This window comes from Ursus americanus, chromosome 14, assembly GCF_024610735.1.
Source record: "Ursus americanus isolate L20-20 chromosome 14, mUrsAme1.1.p, whole genome shotgun sequence".
In the NCBI taxonomy this organism is placed as follows: domain Eukaryota; kingdom Metazoa; phylum Chordata; class Mammalia; order Carnivora; family Ursidae; genus Ursus; species Ursus americanus.
Window position 1 is genome coordinate 50,896,358 of NC_142140.1, and position 13,357 is coordinate 50,909,714.

Consider the following 13,357-nt stretch of genomic DNA (forward strand, 5'->3'; position numbering starts at 1 on the left):
GGTGGTTTAGACCTTTGAGCCCATTTTCCCTCTTCCTTCCTCTTCCCCCACCCCTCCACACCAGTCTTATTTTAGCAAAACCTAGAGGAGAAGGAGGAGGAGGAGGAGGCATTGGGGGTGGGGGGAACGCTAGGCATTGCAGCATCCGGGAGCAGCTACTTAGTGGCTAAGCGAACGGCGCATACCTCTCTCTCCCCCCCTCTCTCTTTTTCCCCTGTTGGGAATTTTCAGGATTTCATTGCTGCAATTTAACCCCAAGATGAGGCACGATTGAGCGAAAGGCTGCGCGCACACGCACACTCACACTCCTTCGTGAGCAGAAGAGGCAGCCGCTGGTGATTCAGGAAGAAAAAAAAAAAAAAAAATTCACCCGGACCCTGCGGCTTCAAGACTCCTTAAGAGCCCTCCGGAGCGTTTCCCTCCCCCTCCCCTTCTTTCCTTTCCCGTTAATATTCTTTCTTTTAATTTAATTTTATTTTTTGGCTACAGATCTTTCAGCCTTTTGAAGGTCTAGGAACTCAAGCAAAACAGAAAGGGGGATTTTTTTTTTTTAATTTTGGGGGCTGCCCTCCCCCCCCCCGCAAAGACCTGGGTTTTATTTTTATTTTTCAATAAAATTTTTTCCTAATGGGCCGAGCGCACTCCTTTTGCAAGATGCCAGCCTGACCCGGACCTCGGAGGAATTTGAAGCTTCCACTGCGTCCCGGGGGGGCGTCCTTTGCAAACCGTTCGCGTCTTAAAGGGGGTGTGCGTTGTGTGTGTGTGTTTTTTTTTTTTAACTGTCTTTTTTTTTTTTTTTTTTTTTTTTTTCCGGAGTGGGTGGACTGGGGATTGCCTGGATTCCTTCCTCGGTTATTTTTTGCCTCGCTTCCCTCTCCCCTCCCCCTCCCCGGCCCCCGCGCCCCGCCCCCGCACCCTCCTCCGCCCCTCCTTCTCCGGGGTCAGCCAGGAAGATGTCCCGAGCCGCTATCCCCGGCTGGGGCCGGGCAGCCGCCTTGTGAGCCCCCGACCCGAGGCGCCGAGCCGCCGCCGCCCGATGGGCTGGGCCGTGGAGCGTCTCCGCAGTCGCAGCTCCAGCCGCCGTCTTCACAGCCCCGGCAGCATCGGCAACGGCAGCGGCGGCGGCGGCGGCGGCGTCTTCCGCATCGTTCGCCGCAGCGTAACCCGGAGCCCTTTGCTCTTTGCAGAATGGCCCGCTTCGGAGACGAGATGCCGGCCCGCTACGGGGGAGGAGGCTCCGGGGCAGCCGCCGGGGTGGTCGTGGGCGCCGGAGGCGGGCGAGGAGCCGGGGGCAGCCGGCAGGGCGGGCAGCCCGGGGCGCAAAGGATGTACAAGCAGTCAATGGCGCAGAGAGCGCGGACCATGGCCCTCTACAACCCCATCCCCGTCCGACAGAACTGCCTCACGGTCAACCGGTCTCTATTCCTCTTCAGCGAGGACAACGTGGTGAGAAAATACGCCAAAAAGATCACCGAATGGCCATATCCTTTGCCCGAACCCGGCAGCGAACCCCGGCAGCTGCGCTCCCCCTCCTCCCTCCGCTTCCCCTCTTCCAGGCTGGGAGAGAGACCCGGGGGTTGATGGGAGGTGGGGGGGTCTTCCAGGGGATGGGAGAGGGGGCACCGGGGAGGAGTGTGGAGAATCTCTCCACCCCGAGCTGGGTTGAGCTACTGTGGAGGCTTGGGGTGGGGGAGCCGGGGGAGTGGATTGCTCCTAAGGACCGATTCCAGAATGAGGGCTGGGCCCTGGGGTCGTAACAGGGGCCTGGGTGGGAGCTTCAGAGCCAGTTCTGGATGGGTCAGAGTTTTCCCAAATGAGCATGGACCCGGCCGGGGCCTGGGCTCTCCGGCCAGGGCAGGAGAACCATGGGGGCTTTGGCTGGGTTTCCTTAGGTGGCCCTCACTGGAATCCACGGGAGCCTCCAGGCTGGAGCCCGAACCCAGCTCGCTGGCTTCTCCACCCCTGCCTTCCCCCGAAGAGGGGGCCGCTGTCTTAGGGCAGAGCGCTTAGGGGTTCCCAGGGCCAAGAGCCAGTGGAAGAACATGTGGCCTTCACACGGAGGGGAAAGCACTGGCCAGAGCTCGTATGCTGGGGTGGGCCACTGGCCCCGATCTGGGAAAGGCAGTGGTGGGTTGGGGCACACTTACTCTTCCCTATGCCTGCGGGTCCCATTTCCTTCAACTACTGCTCGGGGGCCTCATCATCGTTGGGGTGTAGAAAACATCCCATTTGCCCCATCTGGGCCCCTGACCTGGAAGACCCAGATGGACTATTTCAATAAGAAAGACAGGGCGAAAGGAAATGAGGTGGCAGGGCCTTCCCAGGGTATGGTGTCAGGCCTTGGGTTGGATTCGGCTTCTCCCACCCTAGGGAACCGGGAGGGGACACCAGGAGAATCAGCCTCCATGTGGACACCTCCAGGCAGGTAAATGTCTTTTTTTTTTTTTTTTAAATCAAAGATCCAGAGGAAGAAGGTGAAGACCACATTTTCCTCTATTGAGATGCTATCGAAATGCAGATCCCCTTGTGTTTCTTTAAATCTGTGCCTGCTTGAAATAAACCTTGAGGAGGGCTTAACATCTGTTGAGATGTAGGCAGGCAAGGATGGGTAATTAGTCGGGCTTTCTAGCAGTTATCTAAGCATGACCCAGATTCCAAGTGGGGGGACGCACCCTGCTCCCCAGGCTGGCTGGCCACTGTGCCATGCCCAGATGTGCTGCTCCTCCGCTTGCTTCCAACTGGCTGCCCTCCGTGTACAAGTGAACGGGGCTGGATGGGCCCCTGGGGCTCAGCAAGGAGCCCCCATTCCTTTGTGTTTGGTTTCCACTGTGATATACTCAACAGGGCTGGGCCCCAGGTGGTCCTGGGGTTGCTTATTTGAGGAGCTCTGTGGCTGGTGGATTCATTTTTAGGGGAACTCAAAATTGAGCAAGCTTTTGGCTTCTAGGTGCTGAAATTGTAAGAGGACTCTGAGGTTTTGGGGCGTGGGAACAGCCTACTTTGAGGGTGGTGAAAATTAGGAGGTTCAGCTGGGGTCTTTCTGGAGGCGCACACCTCTAAGCCTGATGTCGTCTTGATTGGTGCACGAACCAGGAGCCTGGCCTTTGCCTCCCAAGGTCCAATCTTGTGAAGACCCACTGAAATGCTCAGGGGTCTTGTGATCACTCTGCCTGCCTCCCCACCCTCCACCTCGGGAGTGGTGGGGGCTTGGAGGGTGGCAAGGTGTCCATGTGTCCATGCTCAGATAACTCCAGGGGGTGTCCAGCAGGGAATCACTGGGCCGACAGGTTTCCATGTTGAAAATGGCTTTAGTTTGCCTTCTGGAGCCTGGATTTGGAGTCTTCTAAGAGGAGAGGAAGGAGGTGGGAGTCCTAATGTTGTGTCCTCAGCTCACCCCGTCCAGACTGAATCCTGCAGATCAGAGAGCTGTTGGAAAGTGAGGGGCTGGCCAGGGGCCCCTCAGAAGGAAGACTCTCTGGGGAGGGATGCAGGTGAATTGGGAGTGTTCCGTTGGTACTTTCGGTTTTCTTTGGCTTTCTTGCTGTGTGATGAGTTTGCGCATTTTGTTCTCTGCAAACAGTTTTTATTCTCTTTTTGGCCCGAGGCAGCAAACACATTATACAGCCCCACTCTGGAAGGGAAGGCTCTCCATCCCCCCAATCTGTCACCAAGCAGGGTAATCCAGGTCTAAGCTTTCTGGGGGGTGGGAGGATGAGAGGAGAGAGGGCAGAGAACTGGGGGGGGGGGGGCGCTGGATAAGGGACCCGGGGCCAGTGCAAAGAGATGGACTGTGGAAATGCCGATGAGCCAGGGTACCAGGGCAGATGTTGGCTTCTGTATCCAAACACTTGCGCCATTTAAAATACTGTCTTTTAGTACTTACACTGAACTTTTAGAATAAAGTCTAATATATGCAGACAAAAGTACGCAAGTCAAGTCCAGATTCATACGTGTTCACAAAGTGACCACAACCATTGCAACGAGTCCCAGGACAAGAAAGAGGATGTGACCAGTTCCCCAGAAGCCCCCCTCCGGTCCCCCTCCCCCCCATTCACACCACAGGGTTAACCACTACCCTGACTTCTAAGCCCACGGGTTCCTTTTCCTCCATTTGGACTTCCCGTCAGTGGAGTCACAGGCTGTGTTCCTTTGTGTTTGGTTTCTTTTGCTCAGCAGCCTGCCGGGGGGGATTCACCCCGGTTCCTGCAAGTGGTTGTGGGGTTGCTGCTTCTCGTTGCTCTCTGCCATTGTACTCGGTGACTCTGCCACAGTGTACTTGTCCCCTCTACTTGTGAGGGCCATCTGGGTAGTTTCCAGATTGTATCATTACAAACATTCTGGTGCATGTCTTTGGCTGAACTTTTTTTTTTTTTTTTTCCCGCATTTCTTTTGGTCCGTCCCTAGGAATGACACTGCCCCTGCCAATTTTTCATGCATGTAGCAGGGCGAGTATCTGGAAACGGCATCCACTAGGGGTGCCGCTGAATATGGAAAGCACCTTCTTCACTGTCTCGTGGAGGAGGAGTGAGCGAATGTTCCGTGAACTTGGCTGTATGCTCCTAGGGCTTAAGACTGTTACTTCCAAATGCAAATTCCAGCATGGCACACTGGTGGAGGGCGCAGCCTTCGAGTCTCCATGGCCTCGGGTACTCCGCCACTACTTCGCCTTACCCTTTTGCACCCTACTCTCACGGCGCCTCCAAGCTTGAAACCAGCAATGAGAATTCAGGGTTCTCCTTCATTCTAGTGTTCTCTTCTTAAGCAAGAAAACCCAAATGGAAGTCTTTGATGTTCAGATTTACATTGCTGTCTCTTTTTCTTGGAGTGTGCTGGGCAGCGGGCCGTGTGGACCACACACCTTGGTTCCACGTTTACATTGATCGGGAGTCTCATTTCAGTGTGGCCGTGATGGGCTCCGGTGCTGGCTTCTAAGGAGCTCAAATCTGTCAGCTCAATAAGGCGCATCTGTCAACCTTACCAGAGCCCCCACTTAACGCCACTCACTCCTTCTGATGTGCTACCAAACGCCATTGTGAATGTCATCTTCCCCCAGTCCTGCTGATGCCAGCAGATCTCCCACTGAGCACGATGTAAGAATTGGGGCCGTGGCAAGAGCCGCGGACCCAGGTCTGTGTGCTGTTACACTCGGTCTCCTGAATGACACGCGGGATTCCAGCTTTTCACCCGTGTTTTTGGCAATCTGAACAAGGAGCCGAGTCCCATCACATCAGGTAACCTTCGGACATTGGCCGATTGGTGTTCCCCAGTTTTTTTAAAAGAGGAATGTTCTGTGTGGGAACCAGAGGGAGGCCTGGGAGAAGTTGGAGCATGTTATCAGCCTCTGCTCATCCTGAAAAGTAGAATGTGCTAGAAGATACTACTATAGAGGGCAAGACAGTATGACCCCTATGATACTTCTACTAGCCCAGCACGGCTGGTAATTCCAGAAGAGCAAAATTCTGGGAAGTAAGAATTAGCATGACTTTTCCATTGGGATTTTTTTTCCCCCACAAAGGTGCAAGCCCTCCTCTGTAATCCCCAAACCCCAAAAGCTCTGAAAACCAAAAGAGCAGATCACATAGGGGTAAAATCCTACCTTGAGCTGACCCGAGTTTATAGTCTTTTCACACAGTCTTCATTTAGCCCACGTGGTGTGCATTTTGATGGGTTTGCTGCAGAAATGTTCGATATGTTTGATTATGGGGTGCTGCTCCAGCTCCCCGCTGGGAGTGTTATGTATGCCTTGTAGTGTCTCCCAAACTTTCATGTGCGTGAGGATTGTCTTGTTAACATGGCAATTCTGGCCCAGCAGGTTTGGGGTGGGCACGGGGTTCTGCTTTACCAGGAGGCTCCCAGGGATTGCCCTGACACTGGTGCGGGTTCCACTGGGAGTAGCCAGGTCATATCATAAATGCATCCTGGGACCTTTTCCTTCTTTTTCTCCAAGATCGGGTTTATTGAGGTATAAATTACTGAGAGCAAAATTCACCCTTTGTGCCTACAGTACTGTGAGTTTTGACAGATGCATGCAGTCACGTAGCCACCACCAAAATCAAGATAGGGAATGGTTTCGGGGTGCCCGGCTATCTCAGTGGGTGGAGTGTGCGACTCTTGATCTCAGGGTTGTGGATTCGAGCCCCAGGTTGGGTGGAGAGATTACTTAAAAGTCAAATCTTAAAAAACAAAGATTAAACCGTTTCATCATCCCAGGCTATCCCGTAAGGCTTTCTGAGTCAGCACTACCCACGACCCTTGCAAGCACTGATCTGCTCTCCATCCTTATGTTTCTGCCTTTCCCAGGAGGTCATATAAATAGAATCATACTGTATGTAGCCTTTGGAGCCTTGCTTCTTTCATCCAGCCCTTTGAGATCCATTCATGTTGTTGCGTGTATGAGTGGTTCGTTTCTTTTTCGTGCTGAGTAGTGTTCCATGCGATGGCTGGACACTGTTCACCCATTCCCCAGCTGGAAGACATTTGGGATGTGTCCAGGTTGGGCGATTGTGACTAGGGCCGCTATAAACATTGGCAGATGGATTTTAGTGGGAACATTGGGAACGTATGTTCCATTTCTCTTGGGTAAGTAAATACCCAGGAGTCGGATTGCTGGGGTGTGCGGTAAGTATACGTTTAACTTTATAAGAGATCGCCAACTGTTTTTTTCACAGTGGCTATGCCCATTTTACATTCCCATCCTCGTTGTCCCTTTCAAAGCACCAAATTCTAAACTCCAGAGCGCGTCTGGCTTCTCGGGTTTAGGTAAAGGATTGTGGGTGTGTGTAGACAGTGCCGGAAATGGTAGCATTAAGTACCAGTCGGAGAAATGGCGAAGGGTGAGGAAGGGGGTCTCTTGCTTGGAGCGCGGTGGTTCTGCCATTCATGGTAAAAAGTCAAGCTCTGAGGCCGTGACGCTCGTGCCTGTCACCCTGTTCCCCACTGCAACCCCACCACGCCTGGCACAAAGAAAGTGCTCCAGAAATGTTCGTACAGTGAGTGAAACGCCTCTCGCCATTTATTTGCCCATCCTGTAGATGTGCTTTGGCTGCCAGCATTTTAGGGTTTCAGTGGGTTTTAGGTACAGGGGTTGTGGGGGGTGGGTTCAGGAAGGGTATGTGTGAATGAGGTTATCAGACCAGAGAAGGTCTCTGAAGTTAGAGGGCTTGGGAAGTTGGGGAGCCATGGGCCCTTGAGAGTGAAGTCTTCCTTCAGGGGCTTGGGGGGATGTCTGTTGGGTGCTGGGGGCTTGTATAACACCCCTTCCCCACTGGCCCCCCAGTAGCAAGCACACATATGCACTCCCTCAACAGTGGAAGTGCACCACTGGGAAAGTGGGTTCGAGCCAGAGGTCGTCAAAGCCCCAAAGCCCTGCAGTTAATACATTTTGGAGAATGCTAACTCAGCTCTTTGGGAAGGATCGGTGTGTTGCCCTGAAATATGACAGAGGAGCGAGAAAGTCGGCCAGGCCCAGGTTCGAGTGGCTCCCCGCCCTGGCTGTTTTGGGCATCAGAGTCTCAGTGTGCGTGGTGAGGATACCGCTTCTGATAGCCTCTCCCTCGGAGGACTCCTGGGGAGGGTATGTGGGTTCACACGTGGTGCATGCTTAGGTCAGCATCGGGCACGAAGAAGCTCCGAAACACATGAGCTGTGATGTTGGAGAGTACTTTTTCCCCTGATGGTCTTTTCTGGAAACTTTGGCTGAAAATCGGGTTCTCTGGGTAGGAGTGGGAGCAAAGGGCCCCTCCGTGACTGGCCAGTTTGGATTTGTTAATCTGAGTGTGGCACTCTTTAAAGCACCCTCAGTTGTTCTGTGTTCTCTGTTCTGTCTGGAAGCTTTAAGGGGGGAAAATTCATGCCCACTTGACCTATTTTTCTATTCCCTTCGGTCTAAGATAAAATTAATTGTCTTCCTCTCCCTTGATCCCTCCCTTTGTGGGTGACAAGGTGAGGGAGTTTTATAGCGTGTAATTAGCTTCCCTGTTCTCCCTCCCACCCCATCTCCTTCTGAGCTGGCCAAGAGTCCAGCCCAGGATGGAGACCACATGCCTTAGGACAGCTGCTGTGGTCACCCCAGGCAACTAGTGAGGGTTTAACAACAGAACCTGCTCAGCTTTGGGGTTAGAATGTGTCGTCCCCCTCAATTCCTGTCTTTCTTAATTCTCACCTCTTACCTCCTAGGAGAATAGAGAAGGCAAAGAACATACCAGGAGAGGGAACCAGGGGGTGGGCTCTGCAACTTGGGTTTCCAAAACCACTGGGCATTGGTCCTTGTCTGGATAGGATGACCAGATGTCCCAGTTTGCCTAGGACTGTCCTGGTTTTGGCATCTCAGGAAATACTCCCAGTAGTTCTGGGCAAACCAGGACACTGGTCACCCTACTGGTGAGTTCTTAACACCCAAGAAGGGAGAGAGGATGGGAACAAGAGATGGTGCCAGTATGTGGGAAAGGAGGAGATAGGTGGCTTTTCCCCTCTGAAAAGCTGGGACTTTTTACTGGAACGAACTGTGCTTTTGGAAGCCGCCTATTTAAGGCAGCTAATGCGAGAGAGATCCCGGCTCTGAAGCGAAATTTCTGAGTTAAGTCCAGATCAAGTTTTGTCGTCTCTCTTGGGTCAGAGAGGGCTTTTCTCTTCCGTTCAGACTGGGAACATCCTCGGATCTTCCGTGGAGGTGCTAAGGGCTCAGGCGGGACCTGGAATTCGGAATTAGCGGTCCCTCCCCTGAATGACACTATTCGAGAGGCAGGGCCCCCTCTCCAGAGCTGTGAGGGAAACTCAGCTTCGTCGCCCACCTGCCAGTAAATAATATTCACGCTGTTAAGTACTGTTCTCCTTTTAGGTCTGTGTGTAAAAAATATATATAATTTTAAACCAATTTCTAAAGTATTTTTATACAAGTAGCTTTTGCAGGAGGGCTAAGTCTGATTTCAAGAATAAATTGACAGATGCGTCTCGGAGGAAGCCCTGGTGCAGACCTAGAACTTGCTGGCTGGCGGGAGGGTAGGGAGGGTAACGTGGTTTCCGACCTTCTAGAACCCACCATGCTTTTACCCCATTGACCTTTATTGTTTTCCTTATTAAGGATAACGGGCGTGGGAGGCTGTGCCAACTTTCACTTGCTCCCCTGAAATGTTTGTGGCACATCATGGAGTCCATGTAGGAATGTTCCTGTCTGAGCAAGAGCATCAAAGAGTGGAGGCGGAGAAGAGGCAGGGAAGGGGAGGTGACTTAGGGTGGAGGCAAAGCATACAGGGCTGGAGGATAGGTGACCCGCGCTGCACATCTCAGCTCCGGCCCCTAGCCGTGGAGCCTCAGTCTCCTCATCTATAAAATGGGCAGAGCAGCCCTACACCCAGGGAATTCTGGGAGGATTAAAAGATACTGTGCTCAGAAACCATGTGGTGCGAATGATAACGCTGTGAAAAGAATGGCCTTCAGACCCCAGGACAGTGAGGGTGGGGTTTGTGTGACCACTGCTCTGGAAATGCTGGTGGACCAGGTACCTGGAACGGTGGTCCTCCAAGCGTGGTCCCCAGCCCTCCAGCGTCAGCATCCCCTGCTCTAGGGCAGAAGTGCTCACCCTTGAGCACGCATCAGCATCACCTGGAGGGCTGTTTAAACACAGGGGGCCGGGCCTCAGCCCCGGAGTTTCTGATTTAAGAGGTTTGGGGTAGAGCCTGAGAACTCCCATTTCTAGCACGTTCCCGGGCGGTGGTGCTGCGGCTGCTGGTCTGGGAGCACACTTGGAGAAACCCTGAGCTAAACAGGATCAGTAACGGCCGCCTGTGGTCTCCGACCTCCCTTTTCCCCCTGCTCCTCCCCCACTGCATTCCCCAAAGGCAACCACTGTCTCTTGGACGCTGTCTCTTGGATTGTGTGTCTTCCTCCCTTCCTCCTTCTTTTCTTCCTCTCTTACAGGTTTTATCCCATATTTACATACACCTTAACATAAATTTAGTTTTCCTGGTTTCTGGTTTCTGAACTTGGTAGCCTTCTGAAACTTGTACTTGCCTTTTCCACCCAACTGTATGTTTCTAAGATTCACCTGCTGTTCAGCATAGCTGTAGGTCTTTTCCTTTTCTCTGCTTAATATTGCAGTCGGTGATGCTACAACGATTTATCCATTTCCCGGGGTGATGGACGTGTGGGACGTTTCCAGCGTGCGTGTGTGCGTGAGTGCGCGTGCACGCATGTGTGCTTGCTGTTTTGAACAGTGCTGCTGTGATGAATACATGATTTTTGAATGAATGAATTCAAGGTGTCGGTTTTAGTCTGTGTACTTGGGAACCTAGCTTCACCTGGAATCAGCTGAGATTCGTTAACGTCTATGGAACACCAGCCCTCTGACAGGCTCTGGCCAAGCTGGTTCTCAGTTTCCTCCTCATTCCAAGGGCTGGGTCAGCCAGACAGCCCCCATTCCTTCCTAGAGAGTTGGGGTCTTGAACAAATTGGAATAGTCAAAAATGTTTATGGACTTGATTATCTCTGGAAGAGTTGTCAGGATGCAGAAATTTTAACAGTCTGGCCCGTTCCTAAACGCGGTGCCGTCTTTTAAGTTACGGATCACGGAGGGATGTCTGTGGCTTCTGGGAAGGAAGGTGATCCCATGCAGTTAGTATCAGCTGAGTGGGTGGATGGATGGATGGATGGATCTGTGGATGGTTGGACAGACAGGCGGATGGAGGGGTGGGATGAAAGAAGGAAGGAAGGGAAGGAGGGAGAAAGGAGGAAAGAGGAAGATGAATGATGTGGGATATCTGGGTGATCAGATGGCTAAGTGGATGGGTCAGGTGGACGGGCGAGTAGATTGCTGGATGACTGTTGGGTGCATGTTTGTGGTTGAGTAGACGGACAGACGACTGCACGGGATTGAAGGGTGGGGAGGTGGATGGGTGGACGGATAGGTGATGGTGAAGATAAGGGCGTGTGTGGCAGGGTGGTTGTCCGTGTTGGGTGTCTGGGATATTAGGGTTCTTACTGGGTCGTTAATGACCAAGTCCCTCCACTTGCCACCTTCATGGTACCTTTCTCAGCATCAAATGCATCTTGCATGCTTTTTGTGAAAAGCAGTGAGATTGTGTGTCTCCTTGAGGGTAAGGGACAGTGCTTTCCCTTCCTCATACCCCCCAACAGTTCCTGGGCTACGTCATGCATAAATGTTTGTTAACTGAGTAACGATGAGGAAAAGAAACGGTGTTGTTGACAAAGATTATGAAAATTCGGGGAACACCTGGTTTTGTTTATTTCCACACTGGGACTGGAAGTGGAATTGCTTGGATTTTACCCCATCAGTGAATAGTGGTGGGCTGGTGGGATAGCTCTCTTCTGAGCAGATTAGATAAATGCCCCCGATTCCTACTCACTGACCAGAGATTACAGATTATAGACGCACCACGGTCTGGTCGGTCTGGTCGCTGCTTTCTCTTTGTCTCATCTCTTCTATTCTCTGCCCCTTCCGCTCTGTCTCAGCTCCACTGGCCATTTTTGCCCACACCCAGCTCATTTGCATCCGAAGGCGAAGGCGTTTGTGCTGGCTGTTCTCTCCACCTGTCTCCCCGTGGCTGACTCCTCTTTATTTAGGTCTCAATGCAAGACTTGCATCTTCCAAGAGGCCTACCCTCTTCATTTATTGAACACCTGAAGTACAAAGAAGGATATAAAATATATGTATAGCCTCCTATGCAAAGGGAATCTCTGGAGACGTTTTAATGTATTTCATTCTGTCCCCTTTTATAAGCTTTTGCGAACATATTTCCATGCCTCTAGATATCCTTGGAAAGTATCAGAGCTCCCATGTACCGTTGCACAGGCTGTACATTGCACAAGGGTATCATATCTCATAGACATCATGGAGCTGTACATTTATTATTTCAATTTCCCAGCTGATGAAAGCTTAGTATCTTGTTCTAGAAAAATGAAGATATTATGACAACTTTTTGACAGATGGACCTAACAACTTGAAAAAGGGGTGTCTTATTTAAATTCACACAGTGGTGCTGTATGGGTTGGCAGCAACCCCAGAAAAGACTGCTGTTAATATCTGACAGTACTCCGCTTTAGGGACGTTTCCTACTTCCTGTAACCGCCTCCAGTTGTTTGTTTGTTTTGCTTGTAAACAACAGTGCAACGAACATCTTTGTGTCTCTGTGTCCAAGGCTCTGATTATTTTCAGAATAAAATGCTGGTTTACGTAAAGTGCTGAAGTCTGGAGACTGTCACCTGCACTGTCTTTGAATCTGTAGAAGAGATTTTGAGACCAGGTGACACCAAGTTCAGGAAGTGGATGGGGAGGGGCAGGGAAAGAACTGCTATTTGGTTTGGCATTTTTCCTAGGCTGCATGGAAAGAGTGCTTTCGAACCGGGGGTGATTTCGCCCCCCAAGGGACTTTTGGCAGTGTCTGGAGATGTTTCTGGTTGTCGTGACCATGGAGGGCAAGGTGCTACTGGCATGCAGTGGGCAGAAGCCAGGGCTGCTGCTGACTGGCTGTCCTCAAATGCACAGGACACCCCCATCTGTCCCCCCCTCACCCCTCCAGTAAAGAATCATCCAGCCCAAGGTGTCAGTAGAGCTGAGATTGAGAGGTCCTGATGTAAAAGGTGTCACAGATTTCCTGGAGGGGAGTGGGTGGATTTCGGGTTTTTGGGTGACTTAAATTGAATTTACAGTTTCTCTTCCTCGCTGGGTGTCTAAGCCAGCTTTCTGTGAACTTTAGATCCCACACGATCAGCAACAGGCTTGCTACCGCCAGATTCGTTGATGTAAATATAGATGAGTATATAGGAGGAAATCTCAGCCGGAGTTGGAAAATGTTGGAATGAAAGCTGCTGCGGCCTTTCCTTCTCCTTCCCTCTCCTTCTGTTGCCCAGTTTTTAAATCGTGTCTCACTTCTCTGGGCTCCTGGTGTGGTGGGTGCTGCTGGTGTAGACCGTGGTTCTCTATTCCCTTCGTCCCCGCATCCCGGGCTGGCCTTGTGCATGAGCAGGAGACAGAGCCTGGGACAGATTAGCTGAGAGACGAGAATGGGGAGAGGAGTGCCTTCATTCATTCATGGTGAATTCATTCCTTTATAAATGTTTATTGAGCACCTACTATGTGCCAGGCGAGTGGGGGAAGGTGAGGTCAGGAAGGTGACAGGGTATGATTCTTTCCTGAGGACAGAGTCCTGGAAATGGCACTGCTGGGGCGTATGTCAGGCTTCGGGGCCAGATTGCAAGGAGCAGGAAGGCCGTGTCCTTTCAAACACGGAGGTCCCCTTTCCTCCATTATGTGGCGCCACCGGCTCGCCCTTGATTTCGCCTTGTCACTAGATAAGCGAAAAGGGGTATCCCCCTTGGGTACAATGTGTACCTTCGGGAACTG

The 13,357-nt window shown here is 51.8% G+C and overlaps 1 protein-coding gene across 2 annotated transcripts in view; it reads left to right on the top strand.

Moving 5' to 3' along the window:
- Positions 1–1,056: 1,056 nt before the first annotated feature.
- The window catches only part of CACNA1A (calcium voltage-gated channel subunit alpha1 A), a 212,870-nt gene continuing 200,569 nt past the window's right edge, over positions 1,057–13,357 (top strand). For both annotated transcript variants that reach the window (XM_045811947.2, XM_087867228.1), the window contains exon 1: positions 1,057–1,481. In XM_045811947.2, the coding sequence (XP_045667903.2) occupies positions 1,189–1,481 (293 nt within the window). In that variant the 5' untranslated portion in view covers positions 1,057–1,188. The remainder of the gene's footprint in view (positions 1,482–13,357) is intronic.